Source organism: Perognathus longimembris, chromosome 14, assembly GCF_023159225.1.
Source record: "Perognathus longimembris pacificus isolate PPM17 chromosome 14, ASM2315922v1, whole genome shotgun sequence".
NCBI classification, from domain to species: Eukaryota; Metazoa; Chordata; class Mammalia; order Rodentia; family Heteromyidae; genus Perognathus; species Perognathus longimembris.
The window spans coordinates 43,963,456-43,983,929 of record NC_063174.1 but is presented as its reverse complement, the minus strand read 5'-3'; the positions used below and the strand labels follow the sequence as shown (position 1 = coordinate 43,983,929).

The window sequence follows — 20,474 nt, the reverse complement described above, 5'->3', positions numbered from 1 at the left end:
TATCCCCTCCACCCCTCCACTCCGGACTGTGTCACCTTTCTCCTGGCTAATTTCATGCCAATTAAATAGGGCCTGAGCCCAGGCAGGGTCTTAAACACATACTCACTGAAATCCAATTAACCTTCGATACAGATTCTGCAATCAATAGTCTTTATGTGGCTTCGGGAGGCCCCATCCCGTCTGCAGAAGCAGCGTCCACACGACCTTTACTTTTAATGAGATCAATGACAGTGCTGTCACCAGTTCTTAAAGTGACTGGCAAATATGATCACCAGGTCAGGCCCTTGGTAATAGCATCTGTTGGGACAGAGACACAAACAACAAGCCCTGGCAGGCTGCAGATTCTCAAGACCCATGGTTCCTGGCAGGTGAACATACCTGGGTCATACCTACAGATTCAAACCAGTGAGGTGAGCTCTAATGCACACCTGAAATGGCCCGGGCCCCTATGTTGGAGTGGAGTATGGTAGAGACTGAGCTTCAGTGTTTAAATTAATAGGCAAGTGAGCTGGACAATTCTCAGATAACAAATAAACATGTCTAGATACATGAAGAAATGTTCAGTATCCTTAGGCATAAAAGAAATGTTAAAAGCCACACTAAAAGCTGGGTACCACTGGCTCATGCTTGTAGTCCTAGTTACTGGGGAGGCTGAGCTCTGAGGATCGTGGTTCCAAGCCAACCCAGGCAGGAAAGTCTGTGAGACTTATCTCCAATTAACCACCAGAAAACCAGAAGTAGTGCTGTGGCTCAAAGTGGTAGAGCACTAACCTTGAGCAAATGAGCTCAGGGACAGCACCCAGTTCAAGTCCCACAATGGAGCACCTCCCCACTCCCGCCTAAAAAAAAACAAAAAGACACTAGAATTTCACTACAGTCAGAATGGCAGCCGTCAAGAAAACAAATGATAACAAACACTGGTGAGAGTGTGGGGAAAAGAATCCTCATGCACTGCTGTTGGGAATGTAAACATAACCACTCTGGAAATCAGTATGGAGGATCCTCAAAAGACTGAAAATAAACCTTCCCTTAGGACCTGCCACACCACTATTGGGCAAATAGCCAAAGGAGAATAAATCACTACACCAGAAAGGCTCCTGCATATATGTTTACAGCAGCATTGTCCACAATAAGCCAGATGGTGGAATCCACCAAAGTGTTCAACAACAGAGGACTAGATCAAGAAAGTATGGCAGCCACACAGAGAGATAGAGATAGAGAGATAGAGATTTATAGATATGTAGATAGGTATAATGGGATATTACAGAGCCAGAAAAAAGAAAGAATGCAATCATGTCATTTGCAGGAAAAAAAAGGAATGCAACTGAAGGACATCATACTGAGAGACAAGCTCAAAAAAAAGCAAAAAGAGTCTATGTTTCCATTCGTTTGTAGAATGGACATGCACATGACATGCCATGCACAACATATACCTCTCCCCTCTACCTGACATCTTGGGTGTCAGGGGCAGTGGCAGAGCAGATGATGGAGCCTCAGGGAGGCAGAGGTGGAGGGCTGAGTGGCACTGAGTGGGGCAGAACCCTGGGTGGGCGTGACCTGGCTTTTCCCCGCCCCCACTGGTGCAGAGGGCAGGGCTGGCAGTGTGGTAGGGGGATCACTCTGCTTCTTCATTAGACCCGCATTGATTAACGACAGCAGGAGGGGGCCAGTCCCCCGTACTCCACACTCACCTCATTGACGTTGATCTTGTTCCTCTCCATATAGTCCCTGTCGTTGACTTGCCCGCCCTCCACAAACTCCATCAGCAGAATCCGCTTGGTGGACAGCTCCCAGTAGATCTCCGGGATCTAGGTAGCAAAGGGCAAGTTTGCTAGGCGGGGAACTCTGGGCTCTGGGAACTGGTCAGACCCTGACAGGACCACTTGGAGGTCGGCCTGTGGAAGGCCACAGATGGATGGATGGATGGATGGATGGATGGATGGATGGATGGATGGATGGGGGGATGGGGGATGGGTGGGTGGATGGGTGGAGAGAGGGATGGGTGGGTGGATGGGCGGATGGGTGGGTGGAGGGAGGGAGGGTTGGAATGAGAGTGCACAGCTGCTGAGTGGGCAAGGTGGAGGGGTGTCCCCTCCCACATCTTTGCTCCCTCCAATGTGATCGTTCCAGCATGACAACAGAATGCATCCTCTGCCTCGCCCACTCCGGGCTGCAATGACTGAACCAGCAGACCTGGAAATGGCGCGTTTGTCACAGGGGCTTAGGATGAAATCACACTTAGCCAACTACAAAATGCCGAACTGCTTCCTGCTCCTTAGGCAAGTAACTTGTCCCCAAATCACCATGGAGCAGGAAGGTCTGGCCACTGTCCTCACCCCACCCCACCCCCGGCCCAGCCTCTTTCCATCCAGGAAGAAAAAAACAAGAAGAAAATGGGAAACGATAGCAAACTACATAAAACAAATAAGAATGCCGGGAGGGTGGTAGCCAAGGTACTCTAAATGCTTCGCCATGATGCAGATGCTTTCCACAAAGCATCCCCATCCACAAAGCAAGTGTCCCCATGGTCACGTAGTCTCTGAGCCAAGCAGAACTGCTTCTTCTGGGTACACTGTGTAACATGGGGCAGATGATTTGACCTCTCTGATCCTCTCTGGGTTCAGAATGGCACGTGCCTTGCAGGACTGTTGTAAGGATTAAGGAGTAAGTACACATCAAGCACTTTTAAAAGTCACTAACGGCATGTGCATGATGATGTCAACTGTTGATTATTATACACCAGTAGCTATTCATTTGTAGAGAATCGTGGCAGCTATGGCATCTCTCTAAAAGAACACACACACCTCTTAAGGATTGTCCCCATTAAGAAATCTTTGATGACCCTGAATTCCCCCACCCCACCCCCATCCCCACCTCCTCACACATGCTCAGCTCTTCCTGCCCCCAATGCTGTGCTTGGAAAGCACTTCCCTCCCTGCCTTGTCCCCAGCTGTCCCACAGATTAGTCGCAACCTCACCCATGGCTTGTCCTGGCCCTGGTCCACAGCACACACACCCTGCTGCCGGATCCACAATTGCCCAGGGCCTGCCCATTCAGCCCACTGCCCTCTCAGCTCAGCTGCCCCCTGGCCTTCCTGCATTCGCATTCAGCACTGTCTGAGGCTCAGAGATGGATTGCACAGGGCCAGGTTATTAAGCCCCACAGAAGCACTGGAAGAGGCCTCACACACCGAGAGGAAAACTCTTTGCTGAGGCTTAATTACGCACAGATGTTGTGATGGGGTGCCAGCATGCAAAAGCAATCTATCTCCAGTTTTAAGAGCTGAACTGGGTTCACAGCACAAAATTCACTTCCCACTTGTGATGTGTTTAGGCAAAATTAATTACTCAAGAGCTTTCCTTCCACCCCCGTCTTAGGCGTGGTGTACAGGTTTTAGAGGAAGCAGGTCAAACTAGTATATCAATTATTTACCTGTTTAGCATCCTCATTTCAAAAATCCGTGTTGTTGCAGCTGATGCTACTGTTGTTGTTGTTTCTATTATTATATATTATATTATATTATTATATATTATATTATTATTATTGCATGTCTTGGTCTGGCTGTTGCTAGTTGGCCATGCACAGGGGATGATTTGGCTGTTTCTATGGTAACGGAAGAAATAGTTCTGTTTGTCTGGCTCACGGTTCTGGCATTGAGGGGCACCCCTGCCAGGTAAAAGGCAGCAGAGACCCAGAGGTGAGTACCAGAGTTGGAGTCAGGAAGCCTAGGTTGCAACCCAGGCATGTCTACTCAAAGATTCATCTGTGAAATGGGATGATGGCTGCTGGGAGGATTTGCCCTCCTGGTACCTGCACCGTGTCCAATGCACTAGCACCTGACACACAAGTAACATTCAAAACAATCCTTGTAGCTGTTCTCTCCATGGCCCGAGCTTCTGGATTCTCAGGTGAGTACAGGCAAGTCCTCTCTAATCTGAGTAGCAGAAATACAAACAGCAGCTCCACGCCTCGCAATGCTTCAAAAGCCACATCAACACTTTAGGGCAGGAGGGCCTTTCCCAGAGGTGTTCTCAACTCTCTCCCCAAGAAGATGGCTACCTGACAGTGCCCTCTGGAACTAGCACTACAGTTTCAAAGGGCTCCATGTCCGCCACCCCTCTCACCTTCTTCTGGTCTCTTGAGGAGAGAGAGTGGGTCTCTTCCAGAGTTGAAGGTGTGCTGTACACTACCAGGAATGCACATCACAATCAAAGGGACATCTGGCAAATGGGCACCAACTCCACCAAGGAAATATGTGTGGGAGGAATAGGGGTGCTGGCACCCCTCTCATGTATCCCAACTCTGTGTGCCCAGTGGGGCATCACTACTGTCTTCAAAGGCCAGTTCCCCGGCCTTCCTGAACCTAATGGCCTTCAATGCACTTCTGATGGAACCTCCAGGGGGCACCTCTGGCCGTGGCCATACCATCTGATAGTGCTTCCCACAGTCAGCATCTCCCACGACCTAGAACAGCTTGGCTGTAGCCCTTGTTTGGGAAAAAAATTTATTCCAATGGATTGGTGCATTAAGAAATGGCTTAAGGGCTTGAGGGGATATGGCCTAGTGGCAAAAGTGCTTGCCTCGTATACATGAAGCCCTGAGTTCAATTCCCCAGCACCACATATACAGAAAACAGCCAGAAGTGGTGCTGTGGCTCAAGTGGCAGAGTGCTAGCCTTGAGCAAAAAGAAGCCAGGGACAGTCTCAGGCCCTAAGTCCAAGCCCCAGGACTGGCAAAAAAAAAAAAAAAAAGTAACAAGAAGAAATGGCTTGACTATCAGACAACTTTTGCACATGTTTCTGTGTGCTGCTGCCTACTAGAAACACTAAGACAGAAAACTGTATTGTGCTACCCTGTGCCATATGAGAACATGCAACACTCACACAACATCATCACAGGTAGATGGGACACCACACCTACACTACAACTTCCTGTCCCATGTCAGGTGACCCCGCTTCTACCACGCTCCTAGCAGCAGCCCTGTGATATCCATGTCCACGGGCAGAGGTCCTGTGTGTTGTGCAAAACTGTGCCACTATCCTCATCAGTTCCTATCATCTTTTCTGCCTGCAGTTTTCAGTGCTGTGGCCATTATATTCATTTCTCCCATGAGCTCTGTGGTTTCTGTTGTACAATTCTGTACCATATTCATTTCTAGGAGTGCATATTGTATTATAGCCAATGTAATACGCATGTGTTGTGGACAGGGCATCATCATCTTCATCATCACCACCCATCCTCTGTGCACAGGTCCTTGGGTAGTTCTTAGTATCTTGCAACTGTAGATTATGTAATTAACATCTGCCCGACGGACTGACAGGTTAATGATCACACTAGGTAGCTCTTGGAAACTGCATAAGATGTATCCCCAGTGACAAACCATTCATCCTCAATAAGAAAATTCAGGAAGGAGATGTCTTAAGATACATCCTAGAAGTGATGAGATTCAGAGAGGGAGTACCCCACACCACCATAGTCCCCTCCCTCCCTCCCCCCCCTCCGCACGGCCCTCCTACCTTTAGGAAGTCAAAGTGCTTGAGCATTTGGGCCACTTTCTCAGCATTCTTCCCCTCATTGAGGAAATCCAGCTCCAAAGGGAGGTTCTTCTTGGCTTCATCCACCAACCACATAAACTCAAACTCTGGGAATAGCTGCTTCACAGCCAGAACGAGCACCTGAAAGCCACCAAGCACCCCAACAGTCAGCCTGCCACACCCAGTAATGGAAGTACATTGCTCCTGTCTTCCTTCTCTGCAATCCACACCAAGTCCAAGATCATGATAGGCCAACTGCCCCCAGTGGTGAAGCTTGATGACCCCTTGATAACCACCAAGCACTTGGTACTTCACTTAAGCCTCAGGACACCTATGAAAGGCGTGTGAGTATTCATCTCATCTTATAAGCAAGGAAATTCAGACTGTAAGGTCTGCGTGATTTTCCCAAGTTCTCCCAGCAGAAGAACTTGAGTCTCCTCAAGTCCAAAGCTCAAGCTCATAAGACCATGCCAGTGATCTCCCTGATATATGACTGTTAACAAAGGGAGACGGAGAGACAGTAGAGACCAAGTCTGTGAAACTAAAAACTGCTTGTCAAATAGTATTCCCCACAGGAATGGGGCAGCGACCCAACAGTATGTAACTAAAACCAAACAATTACTCAACATATAAAGGTCAAAAATTGACCTCTCAGGGGAATACAATAGCTCAAAAGCTAGGTATGTATATTCATGTAAGACTACTGTCGACATATGGTCTAATATCGACATTACATTTAAAGCCCTAGGCGAACTTTCTTGGGCGTGGCCACGTGGCTACTGTATATGTTCTTTTTTTTTTTTTTTGGCCAGTCCTGGGCCTTGGACTCAGGGCCTGAGCACTGTCCCTGGCTTCTTCCCGCTCAAGGCTAGCACTCTGCCACTTGAGCCACAGCGCCGCTTCTGGCCGTTTTCTGTATATGTGGTGCTGGGGAATCGAACCTAGGGCCTCGTGTATCCGAGGCAGGCACTCTTGCCACTAGGCTATATCCCCAGCCCAACTGTATATGTTCTTGATACATTGTATATTGTATATATGTCTACCTGACCTAGAGAAGAGATAGAAAAACAGGACGTTATGTATCACAAGAAATGTACACACTGCCCTACTATGTAACTGTACCCTTTTTGCACAACACCTTGTCAAAATATTTGTGTTCAATTAATAAACAAATAAATTAAAAAAAAAAAAAGACCATGCCAGACCTGTGCTGTTGCTGTTCCCAGAATATAAAGTGATTCAAAAAGTCTGATATCAGGGCTGGGAATGTGGCCTAGGGGTAAAGTGTTCATCTCATATACATGAAGCACTGGGTTCACTTCCTCAGCACCACGTATATAGAAAAAGCTGGAAGTGGTGCTGTGACTCAAGTGGCAGAGTGTTGCTACCCTTGAGCAAAAAGAAGTCAGGGACAGCGCTCAGGCCCTGAGTTCAAGCCCCAGGACTGGCAAAAAAAAAAAAAAAGTCTGATATCAGAAATGCCCTAAAATCTGAAATTTTTTGAAATGCTGACATGACACTACAAGTGGAAATCCCAGAGCTGACTTCATATAGAATTCCCTTAAGGATGTGTGAGTCAAGTGCATATGGAATACAAATGAATTGTGTGTTGAGACACGTGTGTACCATCCCCAAGATAGCTTATCATGCGTAGGCAAAATCCTACAGCTCAAAAATGTCTAAAACTCTTCCAGGTCCCAAGCATTTCAAATAAGGGATACTCCACCTGAACTACTTTCTACACGATCTGTATAAAAGAAAATATTTTGCCAGACTTGGCAGTACTCGCCCAGCTATTTGGGAGGTAGAGGAAGGAAGATTGAGAATTCAAGACCCATCTCAAAAACAGAACAAAAACAAAAGGGCTGGGGTCATAATTCAAATGGTAAAGTATTTGCCTACCAGGCACAAAGCCCTAGATTCAGTCCACAGCACAGTCACAATAATAAACAGTAATAGTAATTGGAATAAGGGAGTGAACAGACTGGACAAGACACAGTGGATTGAGAAATAAAGGATTTGTGAACCCTAAGGAAAACCTCAGTTTTAGGCACCTGGGACCACTGTGGATTCTTGAGTGACAGCATGGTTAAAAGAAGTTTGAGAAGACTTACCTGGCACTTGGCTGGTAGAAAACAAGAGCCCAGTGAGATGTGCAGAGCCCCACAGCCCTTTTGGGGGCAAGAACTCAGTGCCAAAGCTCTGACATCAGGGCTGATTTTGAGATGGTCTCACAAGCTCTCAGATGCTGGCCCTGTGTAAGGTCAGGGTGCTAAGATTCCAGGAGGGACACATAGAAGACAGTCCTCCTGCATGAAGCCCTCTGTGTGTTCATGGGCAAGTCTGGCCGTCCAGTAGTGTCTGTTCCTACTATAGTCCAGGTTCACCCACAACACAGGCCCCTGACTAGAGCAAGAACATGGTGGGCTGGTGGAGACCCAAAGGATCTTCCCCTTCCAGCCTTGTCACAAGGACGTGCTAAGCATCAACTCAGGGCTTGGGCCTGTGCCCCTATATTGGTCTGTGATTATGCATGCATGCTGAGTTAGGAATCTGTGATTGAAAAGTAACTAAAGCAAAGCTATTAACCACAAAGTATGTGTTGCTTTGTCTTTAAACCCTGGTGATATACCAGATGCCATTCTAAAAGAATCATCCTGAGGGGTTTATTATGGTCAATTTCCAACAAAACCCTTTTTAATTACATTAGGCGGTTGTCTAATTTCTTTTCAGTCCTTATTCAGTCTCTCACAGGCTGGACCTGTGACCTTCCACCGGTAGGCTTCATTTTGTTTTGTTTCTGTTTGTGTCACATGAAATCAGAAGGAAAGGTGGCAGCCACAAGGCCAGGACACCTGAACACATCCATCTCCAGGCATCATCGTGTCTGACTGGGTGTCCCCAAATGGCCCTCAGCTGCCACCAAAGCAGGGGTGGAACAGAAACATGGGAAACAGAAGTGACTTGCTCAGGCCCAGAGAAAGGGAAAGCAGATCATTGAAAGTACCCAAATTCCTCTCTCTGTGCTCTGAGTTCAGGCAAAAAAAGCATTTAATTCTAGATTCCAGGGGTTCATGCCCAAGAAGGGTAGGAGAGAGGAGTTGGCAGTTTCATTTGCTGAATCAGTATTTTTACCTTGGGCAGTTTCTTTGCCCAAACTTGAGTTACACTGTGAGCTACGTGCGGGCGAGATACACCTACTCGTGGGAGGGATCTTTGGTTCTAGCAATAATGCTGCATCACTTCTTGTGTGGTCATTGCAGCTTGTGAAATTTTTAACTGTCATTAATATCCAACCATCACTGGAAGGCATTTTAAAGATTTTTCTGTAACTAATCAATTATGTAATTAGTCATTATTAATACTATGGGTTGCTATTAATACCTCATACCATTAATCAAGAAAACACAGTCTTGGGTTTTATGGATTCATATTTATTGCTAACAACTAATTAGTAAACTAATCCATAATCCAAGAAACTTTCTAGTACTCATAAAATTGCATTCTAAAGCATTTCTGTGGGCTGGGTATAATGGCTCATGCCAGTCATCTCAGTCCTTCAAAAGAGCTCTCAAAGCCAGCCTGAGCAAAAGTGTGAGACCCTATCCAAAATTAATGAAAGCAGAAAGCATGGTTCAAGTGGCAGAGTACCTGCCTAGCACTTCAAGTCCCTTAGTTCAACAATCTCCCCCCCAGCACAAACACACACACACACACACACACACACACACACACACACACACACACACACACACACAAACAGCATCCTATGCATAGCAGGTCACTTTGCAGTTGCAAAAATCCCTCTTATCAGGGAGAAGACATTCCAAGAATGCCAGAAACCCAGATAGAGGCCTGACTGACACTACAGATACTATGTTTTTAATATATAGAAAGGCATATTTTTTTATAATTAGGCACAGTAAGAGATTAACAAAGATAGCTAATTCAATAGAATAATCATAACAATATACTGTAACGAAAGTTTATGAATGGGCTCTCTTTCTTTCTCAAAATAAGCTTTGCAGTATGCTGACTGCCATTGATTGTTGGTAACTGGAAAGCAAAACCACGGATAAGGGGGACATTGTCCTTAAAAATGAGAGGCTTGTGGTTCTTAGCATTGAGGGCATGCCAGTATTTCCCTAGGGGAGGTGGCCAGTTTAAAAGTTTGATGGCAGCTATAAAACCTAGAAAATATACAACCATACAGTTTTACACCTAATTCAGAGGATTCACCAACACCTTTGCCAGTCAATGGGTGGGGAAGAAGGTCAAGGTCAAGGTCATGGTCATCTGGTCCAAAAGGTTTAGATTTTTCTTGGCTGAGGAGAGTAAGAAAAACTCCTTCATTTCACCTTCTGCTTTTCATTCTGCTTCCTTCTTAAGAGACTGTTCTAAGTACATCCATCTTGGTTTCTTTCTGACAACAGATGCAATCAGCTAAAATAAAACAGGTGTTGTTATCAGTGTGCCTTTTTTATTTTTCTCCCCAAATGCATCTTCTCCATAAAATCCTTCCAACAGCCAATGCCTTCACCAGAGCACACTCCACAGAGATTTACTGAATACTCGAATGAATGAGGGAATACGTTAAATAAACACATGAATATTTCAAAGGGTCTGGGCTTCTCTGAGACAATGGCATGCTCACACTTGTGTTATCAAAATAAATTTGGGTTTGTTTCTGAGATTGAAGTGGAAAAAGGGGTTACCTCTTAATTTGAGGAGGGACCACAGTTTCAGAACAACTGAGAATTCCCTACTGAACCTGAAAACTAAGGAATCAATCAAGGTATATTCAATAATTAATACTTCCTTCAAGATAAAGTAATGAAACTAGTTTCCTATAAAGTAACTGGCTCACAAACAGAAAAAAATCAATTGAGACATAAAATAAGAGAAAATGGAGGGTCGCACAGAAATTTAAAACTCACAACATACTAGGCGCTAGTGACTTACATCTGTAATTCTAGATACTCAGGAGGCTGAGATCTAAGGATAATGGTTTGCAGCCAGCCCAGGCAGGTAAGTGTCTGAAATTCTCATCTCCAGTTAACCACCAAAATGCCAGGAGTAGAGTCGTGGCTTAAGTGGTAAAGTGTCAGGCTTGAGTGGAAAAAAAAAAAAATTAAGGGCCAGGAGCCAGTTACTCACACCTCTAATACTAGCTACTCAATACTAACTGAGATCTAAAGATTGCAGTTTGAAGCCAGCCTGGGCAGAAAAGTCCCTGTGAGACTTTCATCTCCAATTAACCACTCAAAAACTGGAAGTAGTGCTGTAACTCAAGTGGTAGAGAGCTACTCTTGAGCACAAAGAGGCTCAAGGACAGCACCCAGGCCCCGAGTTCAAGTTCTACAACTGACCAAAAAAAAAGAAAAGAAAGAAAGAAAAACTAAGAGACTGTACACAGGCCTCAGTACTGGCATACACACACACACACACACACACACACACACACACACACACACAAAACCTGGTGAAGGCAATTTATAACTGCAGGAAAAGAGAATGGTCATTATTTAGCATTTACAGTGTGCCAGGCACTGTGCTAAGGCACTTGACTTACATACTTATTTAATCCTTCTCTCAACCATTCCACAAAGAAGGAAACAGACAGGTTCTGGGAACTGAAGCCAGAGTCTAGAATTGTCAAAACAGAATCCAACCCAGGCTTTTCTTGTTCTTTCTTTATGTAGCCCTCCCTCCCACAATAAAGTGTGGGAAATACAATAGGGAGCTAAGATAAGGCAGAGAAAGGGCTTTGCAAATTGTAAAATGCAACTGCAATGGAAGTTACTGTTATCAAGTTATTATAGACTATAAAAGAAATAATGTGCCATGGAAAAGCAGCTCACTAAATAGAATGCCTGCACTGATCCAAACTGGTAAAAATGGATGTTCGACAAGGATCGAAAATCAATTCATGGTTATGTAAATAGCTTGCCATTCACGGGGTTTTTATCTTTGTTCTGATAAGTTATTAAAGTGCACACATTTTAGAAAACAGAATTACAGGGCAAAGAGAAGTTTCCATGGGATGGCTTATGTCTCTGCATATTTATATACACACAGTTGAAAAACTAAAATCAGCCGTTGAGTTCTATGCCAACACAAGCATTACCTAGCCACCCACTGTTCAATCAGCACATTTAGAAGGGGAACAAAATGACAGACAGCATGCGCTGCAAATGCTGCTCAAGGAGAAAAGTCAAAAACATGACTGTCACCAGGCTTTATTTTTAGAGACCCTTGGGAGGGGCCTGGTGACACCAAGTGGTAGACAGGATTTGGGCATTCAAGCAGGGCTCAGCTCACCCAATACAGCAGAGAACCTCTGGGACCAGTGGTTATACTGAGGCATGGTGATTGCCCATATCTTCCGTCTTTAGGGGGTAAGAGAGTGAGAGGTATTCGTCATGTATTTCAAAAGCTTGATACCTGGGAGTGACTCAAGGTAGGATCATGAGACCTGAGGTTAGTCTTACCGACAGCACACGGCCCATCTTAGTCCTACTTGCCCTGGCAGGGGGAAAGGCAGTGACATGGGATGAACTTCTGCAAAGCAAGTCACCAGAGACAGAGGGACTGTGCCTTGTCACCTCACCCCTTCCTGCTGAATCACTGTTCCAATCTCAGGGCCCAATTAGTCTGGCTCTGGGCAGACCCACAAATCAATAAGAGTCACTGGCCATGCATCTAGAAGTAGAGGTTGCCCCAACTGCTAAAGAAACAGTATCAGGTGATAATGACAAAGCTGAAACACATCCTTGGCTGTGTCTCTCTTTTGTGCAAAGTCACCAACATCACCCGATTCATCAGACATCATGCCCTGAGAGGCCACTTCCCCTTGTCTTCCTTCATTCCACAGTCTATCAGACTGTAGCTGTTCCCAGGAGATAGTCCCAAAATCTCCCCCTCCCCCCGCTTCTTAGCTATCCTAACCACAGGAAGGCAGGCCTTAACTAAGAAGATGAGTCATGACTGCCTAAGCTAATCAAAGTGGTCTTGTTCCTGTTGCTAGGCCCATTTAGGTGTGGGTATTCTAGACAATAAGAAATGAAGAAAATTCCCTTCTTGCTTGTTTGGTTGGTTGTTTGCTTGCTTGCTTGCTTTATTCTTGGAGCCCAGAAAAATCCAATTTGTCATTATCCAAACCCCTTTACCATCTACAAGTTAGGGAATTTCTTTTTGTTAGGAACACAAGCAGGGGTGGGGGAGGGGTGGGGAGGAGGGAGGAGGACAAACAACAACAACAACAACAACAAAAACCAGGCCCTCACCAGGTGGTGATTCACACCTGTAATCCTAGTACTCAGGAAGCTGAGATCTGAGGATCACAGTTCAAAGCCTACCCAAGCAGGAAAGTCTGTAAGATCTCCAAGTAAACCCAGAAAACTAGAAGTGGTGCTATGGCTCAAAGTGGCAGAGTGCTAGCCTTGAGCAATAAAGGTCAGGGACAGTGCTCAGACCTTGAGTTCAAGCCCCACAAGCAACAACAAAAGGCCCTCGTTGGCATCTGGATGTCACCAGGATTTATTTAGCTATTTGGGGCCCGCAAGGGGCACTTGATAAGAGGACAAAGCAGTGGGAACTGGGAAGAACATAGGTCCTTACAAACCACAAGGAAGCACTGGGTTTGCAGATACCTCCACCCAAGAGATAATATGGAGTCATTCTATCTATATCACTTCTTTTTGCCTTTCCCAGATTCTTAGGACTGAAAGCATCCTAACAAGTACAACCAGTCATCCCCTGCCCCCACCTCCTCATACTCAAAAGATCTCACTGCAGCCAGGTGCCCGTGGCTTACACCTGTGATCCTAACTACTCAAGAGCCAGGGGATCAAGATTCAAAGCCAGCCCTGACAGAAAAAAAAAAAAAATCCGTGAAACTCCATCTCCAAAATAACCAGCAAAAAGCTGGTTTGGAGTCCTGGCTCAAGTAATAGGGTGTAAACCATAAGCAAAACAAGCCAGGAGTGCTGCCCGAGGACAGTGTATGGTGCCTATCTCTGGAAGGAAGATGCCAAGTCTTTATTACTGCAGTCATTGCTATTGACCTTACAGCCACCATTACTTACGGATCTGGCAAGGCTCTGCACAGCAAAAAGGGGCACAGGGGCCCTGATGCACAGCTGGGCAGGCAAGTTCCTGCAATCAGGAGACCTAGGGATCCTCTTGACCACCCAGTTCGCCGTCAGTGACGGTTGTTCTACAAACCAACCAGCTCTGTAGATAGTCAGGTTTCTAGGCATACGTCCAGTGCTATTCAGCAAACCCCATCCCTCATCCCGTCATCTTCCTCTGCAACACGCACAGCAGCTATTCCAAACCTTCACCCCCTCAGGCCCCCAGTGCCACCTCCTACCCTCCCATTCTCAGCAGATGGTCGCGCCTCCTACTACAGAGAAAAAATAGAGGCTATCAGGATGGTACATACTCCACTGCCCACTTCCCCTCCTCTCCTTCTGCCCCCAACGCTCATCTGTGCCTTACTGCTTTCCTCAAGAGCAAAGGCTCATTGAAGAATGTTTCCATTGAGTCTGTAGTGTCCAGTCTCTCAATGCTTATCCTGGATTTATCTAGCAATTACTTCTCTCTGCTGAGTCTTCAGTGCTCTCCCCATAACTAGGCCTGCTCCAGTCTCCCTGGCACTTAAACCTATGCTCTGCTCTGTCTCCCAATCTTGCACAGTTCAATATTGGCCAAGAGAATTCTACATTGTGTTCCCACGTCCTTGCTTGGGTCTCAATCCTCCTTCACTCTAACTCCTCTGTAGCTGCTCTTCCTAATAACTCTAAATCACCAAACCCCAAATACCCTTTTCATCACCTACCTGGTTTCATCTCCCCACTTTACAAATGTCGAATGATTATAGAAAGCTCTATTTTCCAAAGTGGCTATAACAGAACTGCCATTCTAATATGCTTCTAGAACCTAGCATATTAGCTACTTCTCTCATCACTGTGACAAAAAATATCTGGCATAAACAACTTAAAAGGAAGAAAGATTTATTTGGATCACAGTGTCAGAGATTTAGTCCACAGTCCTTGGTAAAGCAGTACATCATGGTGGCAGGAACACGTGGAGGAAGAGGCTGTTTACCGACAGGAAGCAGAGGGGGAACTGTGAACCAGGTATAAGCTTCAAAAACACACCCTCAGTGACCACCTTCCTATTAGGCTAACCTCCTAAAGTTTCTATCACCTCCCAAAATAGTTCTGTACTCTCTCTACCAAGTCTTAACCAGTGTAGACTCACCAACAAAACTCCTGACTGTTGTTGTAAGCCATTAAGTTTCAAAGTGGCTCTCTATGCAGCACAGAATGACTGACACCCATTCTCAAAGATATGTCCATTCTTCACCAAAGGTACTAGTTTTTCTCAAACCTGGGTCTTCCAATCTCTCTAGCCATACCTCCTCCAACTCCTTCAGAAACTCCTACTCCTGAGCTCACACCTCAAATGATGATGCCCCTCACAGTTCTTTTCCTTCCCCCTCTTTTTTTTTAACTTCCTGTAGTCAGTGGGGAATCATATAAGAATTTTAATCAGGGGACTGTCGTGACCAGATGTGCATTAGAAATACAGACCTGTTGGCAGTCTGGAAGATGTATTGGAAAGCAGAAAACCTGTAGCCAGGAGACTAAGAAGCTGCTACATTGGCCTGAGAGAGAAATAAAGATATGAAGCAAGGTGGTGTACATACCTTCTCTAAGTGACCTCAACACACCTCTAGATTCAGCCACCATGAGTATCTCTGCGCATAACTTCTGAATCTGTATTCCTACCCAAACCCCAGACCAACGAGAACGCTTTGTCCAAAACCACCCACAAAAGTATCTTACCCCATGGCCGTTCCATCGCTCGTTTCACTCTGCTCTGAGATGGGTGTCCATCCCTTGATAAGACATTACATTTCCCAGACTTCCCTGCTAACTTGCTCCCAGCTAGGTTTGGCCAATGGACAACACCAGTGGAATATGGGGGACTTGAAGAAGTGAAAAACTTCTACCTTAAATACCAGAGTGGTGGCTCCCACTTGCTCCACCAGGCAGGCCTGCCACAGGCCTAGTGCCCACCACAGACCTAGCCCCCACTACAGACCCAGCTCCCACCACAGGCTGGGATCCAGAAAACCACCTGTCCTTTTCACTTCCTCCACCATGAGAATGGCAGCGGCTTCCTGCTGTTGGTGATCTATCTCAACATTCCATCTGGTGGTCTCTGTAATGCCATCCCTTGTAAACTTCATTTTCTATTCCAAATTCCCTCTATTTGAAATATCCAGAGATATTTCTTCTCCCTTGACTGGACACTGGCTGATACACATGGTTAAAGGCATCCAAACTTCATCATCAGAAACCTAAATGGACTTCCCTCTCCTCTGCCTCATTCACACCAGTCCTTGCCCCTTCCCCCACATAAAGCTGGTTGTGAGTCTCATGAGTTCACTCCCTGAGCCCATCCTTTTCCTCCACCCCATTACACCGCCTTGCTTCACATCATTATTTCTCTCTCAGACCAAAGCAGCAGCCCCTCAATTAGTCTCCTGGCTACAGGCTTTCTGCTTTCCAATATATCCTCCAGACTGCCAACAGATTTGTATTTCTAATGCACATCTGATCATGACAGTCCCCTGATTAAAATTCTTAAATGGTTCCCCACTGGCTACAGGAGAAAATCAGATCTGCTCTTTCCCACAAACACAGAGGGCTGACTATGGATACTATTCTAAGCCTTAGCCTGGAATATGGCTCCTCTGTCATCCTACCTACCTTCCTTGGGCTGGCTGTCCTTGCCCAGCCCAGTTGTATCATGGGCTCCCCAGGAAGTCACTCAAACTCACTTCCCCCATGAAGCTCCATGGGATGGCCCTGTGCAAACAAGCATGGTGCTCCAGAGCCCTTTGTAACCCCTTTGCCAGAGCTCACACCTCTATTCTCACTCTGGCTGTTTACACACCTGTCTTCTTACTCCTCCCAAGATGACGACTCACTCATTACTTAGGGCATAGTGCAGGAGAGATCTAAATCTGTGAGTTTAGTTCAAAATGACTAGACAATAATCCAAGAGTCCGCAGTAAAGTGAGGGAATAGACAGGGAGGAAGAAAAGGAAGGAAAAAGACATGGTAGCAGATTGAATCATTTGTGACCTCCCTGTGTGCGGGGGAGGGGGGGATGCTGGCTCAGCCTCTTGTTCCTTTAGTCTGTACATGAAACTAGAAAAATCCAGAGGCAGGTCAAGAGAGAGAAAATGAGGAAGGGGATGACACTATTCAAAAACAAATGTACTCATTACCCGACTTATATAACTGTAACCCCTCTGTACATCACCTTGACAATAAACTTTTAAGTAAATACATGAAACTTAAAAAGAAGAAAAGAAAAATCTAGAGGCACACTAGAGCCCCTGGGCTTTTCCCAGGTCCATTACTAGGCAGGTAAGTTTGTTCATCCAAAATAAACATCAGATAATCAAATATACAATCAGCATAAATATTTCTAAGTGACATGACTCCCTATCCCTTGGCTGACCACATACATGGTCCTTTTTGTTATAATTTAGCAAATTACCATGGAACTTTTTCTGCCCCCAAGGAAATCACCTCCGTTCATTTCATTTCCCCTGCATCCCTTTCCTTCCTGCCCTCCCCCTCCCCAGCCCCAGCCCCAGCCCAGCCCCTCACCAGCAGTTCAGCACATTCTGAAACCATCTCAGAGGGCCCCAGAGGCAAATCAAAAATGATAACTAACTCCACTCTATGGTTTGGTCAAAGTTCTTACGACATTGCCTCAGTCAAGGTCTCAAGTGAGCTCCCAGTCTGCTGCTCAAAGGCCACCTTCTGCCTTCCAGCTTCAGCCAGTGACTCAAGTCACCTGTGTCCCAGGGATATAGAGATTTCAGGAGAAGAAAGGAACAAAGGCAATGCCCACCTCCATGAGGAGAATGTCCTTTGAGCTCTGAGACTGCACTTTTGGGTGCTGGACCTTCACAGCGACTGTCCGTCCATCACGCAGCACTGCCTTATGGACCTGGGCCAGGGAGGCGGCCCCCAAAGGGGTGTCATCGAAGCTCAGGAACAAGTCTTGAATCTGTCAGGATGGAGAGAGGAAGAGTAATTCAGTGAGAGGAGTCAGAGAGATAGGCCAAAGCCAACTGATGCTCCACAATAGGTGTTCTCCTTTATCATTTGTATGGCAACCCAGGGCCATGGTCAGCTTCTCTGCTATGGCAGAGATTCACACCAGGCACACAAAAGTGGTGGGACAGAAGACACATGGAGGGCACATCTGTACCACATGCACAGGGACACTGGGCACCTCCATAAAAGGCCAAATCAGTGCGATCTAGAATGTTCTACCCACTTAATTATCCACCATTGAGTTCTCTGACTTATCACATAGAGATCATTAAAAGCTAACCAAACTGAGTCCCACAGACGCCCATAATAGAGTCAAATGATAGAAACTCCACTTCCACTGTCAGGGCAAGCTCATAAGACTTGAGCCAGAGGCTCTAGACCTAACAGCCACCTCTTGTCCTGAGGAACTCCTCAGCCTGGCTTCCTGAAGCCATTCCTGGCCTAGCAATGCTGGCAGCAACTCCAAGACTGCCAAGCCATCACCTGTGACGCCTTCTAGAGCAGATTGACCCATTGTGTGCCTCAGTTTCTCTATAAGGTAGAAAACAAACCACTCTCCCATCCTTGGCTCCATTCTTCCTTCCTTTTCCTTTCCTCTTTCCTTCCTCCTGTTCTTTCTTCCTTTTTTCTTTCCTTCCTTCCTCCCTCCCTCCCTCCTTATCTCTCTCTTCCTCTTTCATTCCTCCCTCTTTCCCTCTGTCCTTCCTTTCCTTCACTCTTTCGAATGCTATACTAATTTTCCTGAGGGGAACATTTTCTCAATGCAAATGGTAACAACTATATGCTTTACATGTGAATATTCTGCCAAATGGAAAAATTTCTCAAAGATGGCTAAGACCAAAATTCAACTACTTTCCATTTCTTTAAGATCTTCTATAGCACAAATATAAAAGTGTGTGTGAGAGAGAGAAAGAGAAAGAGAGAGAGAGAGAATATGTGGGGTATGTGAGTAGGTTCCACCCAGTTTCCTTTCTCTTTCTGGGCCAGAAGGAAGAGCTTCAGCCCTGCCCCAGCCATTCCACAAGGAGCAAGCTCCACACCATTCCCATGGAGACCTGGTGGTTCCTACAGGAACAACAAGGAGAGTGTTTCTGGAGCAGAACTGTGAATCTGACCCCTCTTCCCACGCCGGCAGCTAGAATGGTCCAATCTTCCTGCAGCAAAGGGAACTTGGGGTCACCCTCCAGCCTCCACCTAGCCCTGGGAAGACCAGCTTGCTGTTCAAGGAGGATAACCAACCTTCAAACTCATGTCATTGCAGGAACATTGCGGAGTCATTGCACCTAGAGAGTGACATGGCATCCTAGGGCTGTGTGACAAGAACAGCTGCCAAGAGCACCCCACGGGGACATGGAAGAAGGAAAGAGCTGAGGCAAGCAGATCCTAACCTCTGGGATGAGAGGGAGCCTCAGTGTGTTGCACTCCAGGGGCAGGAAGGGACCCCACGCAATTTCCTACCACACCAGGGGATTGAGGATGCCCCAAGATACCAACCAAGTCCACCAGCCAATTTAGCACCCTAAGCAGGCCCAGCTGGGAGGGTCTTGACCACATTTCCACTTTCACTAGTGGAAGCAAAGGAGGCAGGGAACAGGAGGCTGCACCCCTCAGCACAGAGGCGCTATTCAAATCGAACCCCAATGACACTGCCCCAGCACCCCTGCAATCATCCTTTCCCTTTCTAGCTGGAAGCAATTCCTAGCCCCCACACCCACCTGTGCTCACACAAATGAGAGCACATGCATGCATGCACACACACACACACACACACGTGCATGCGCAGACACACACACACTAATTGATTGCTAGTGGATGTTCCTAGCTGGCTTATAAAAAAGGTAATTAAAGATTGGTATTTCAGCCTGTAATTAAATATGAATAAAGTATCTCTAAATGGAAGTTGATTTCCAAGTGTGCCGTGGAAATACTTTATGCTGATAGATAGTAAAGAAAAATAGACCCTGTCCTGCAAGCAGAATTACTCCTCCCTCCAATGTAGCTGAAACAAATCCCACCCCCTCCAATCAGTGAGGCCTTGCCTGTCCCCCTTTCAGCAGAAAACCATTAGCAGGGAAAAAAAAAAAGAAAGAAAAAGAAAAACAACTGCAGCATTTGCAGTAATTAGATTCAAGTAGAGCCCTCAGCTGCCTCCAGCCACTCCCAGAAACTTGTCTCCCTTACCAAGGCTTGCTTCCTTGTTTCTTCTCTCTCTGGGTCTGTGGGCAAAATCAAGTAAAACAACTGCATTTTAAAATGACTACTTATGTGCTTTTTAATTACTGTCGACCCAAGATTCAGATATATCGATGGTCAATGGTGCTGCACAGAATAAGAAAAAAAAAAAAACACAAAAAAAGTTTCTCTAGCCGTGTGTGTGTGTGTGTGTGTGTGTGTGTGTGTGTGTGTGTGTGTGTGTGTGTGTAAAGGGGAAATGTCCTTTTTTGAGGAGAAAAACAGGGGCAGAAGGAATGTGTCCTCCCCCAGGTCCTGGCAGACAAGAGGCCAGTAAGTCTTCAGCAATCTGCCTCAGCTTGGAGGTCCTGCCTAGAAGCTGGAGTCATGGGACAGCGATTCTCCACTAAATCAGCCCTGCAGATTTCTAGGAAGCCAGTTGGCTGGGTAAGGTTTCCAAAATGCCACATTGAGCAGCTAAGCACTGGCCAGGGTCTTCCTTCAACCCAACACACTGTGACAGGGAGTTGGGATCTCCGGGCCAGGCTATACGATGACTGCTGGGGAGTTTTTCTGGGTAAGAGTGTCTTGGCTGCCAGCCCCAACAGTCAGCAG

At 46.2% G+C, this 20,474-nt stretch overlaps 1 protein-coding gene across 2 annotated transcripts in view; it reads right to left on the bottom strand.

Moving 5' to 3' along the window:
• Positions 1-20,474, bottom strand: part of Adck1 (aarF domain containing kinase 1) — an 81,882-nt gene that overhangs the window by 19,461 nt on the left and 41,947 nt on the right. For both annotated transcript variants that reach the window (XM_048362133.1, XM_048362134.1), the window contains exons 5-7: positions 17,479-17,637; positions 5,518-5,676; positions 1,692-1,808 (exon numbers count right to left, since the gene is read on the bottom strand). In XM_048362133.1, coding sequence (XP_048218090.1) covers positions 1,692-1,808; positions 5,518-5,676; positions 17,479-17,637 — 435 coding nt within the window. The remainder of the gene's footprint in view (positions 1-1,691; positions 1,809-5,517; positions 5,677-17,478; positions 17,638-20,474) is intronic.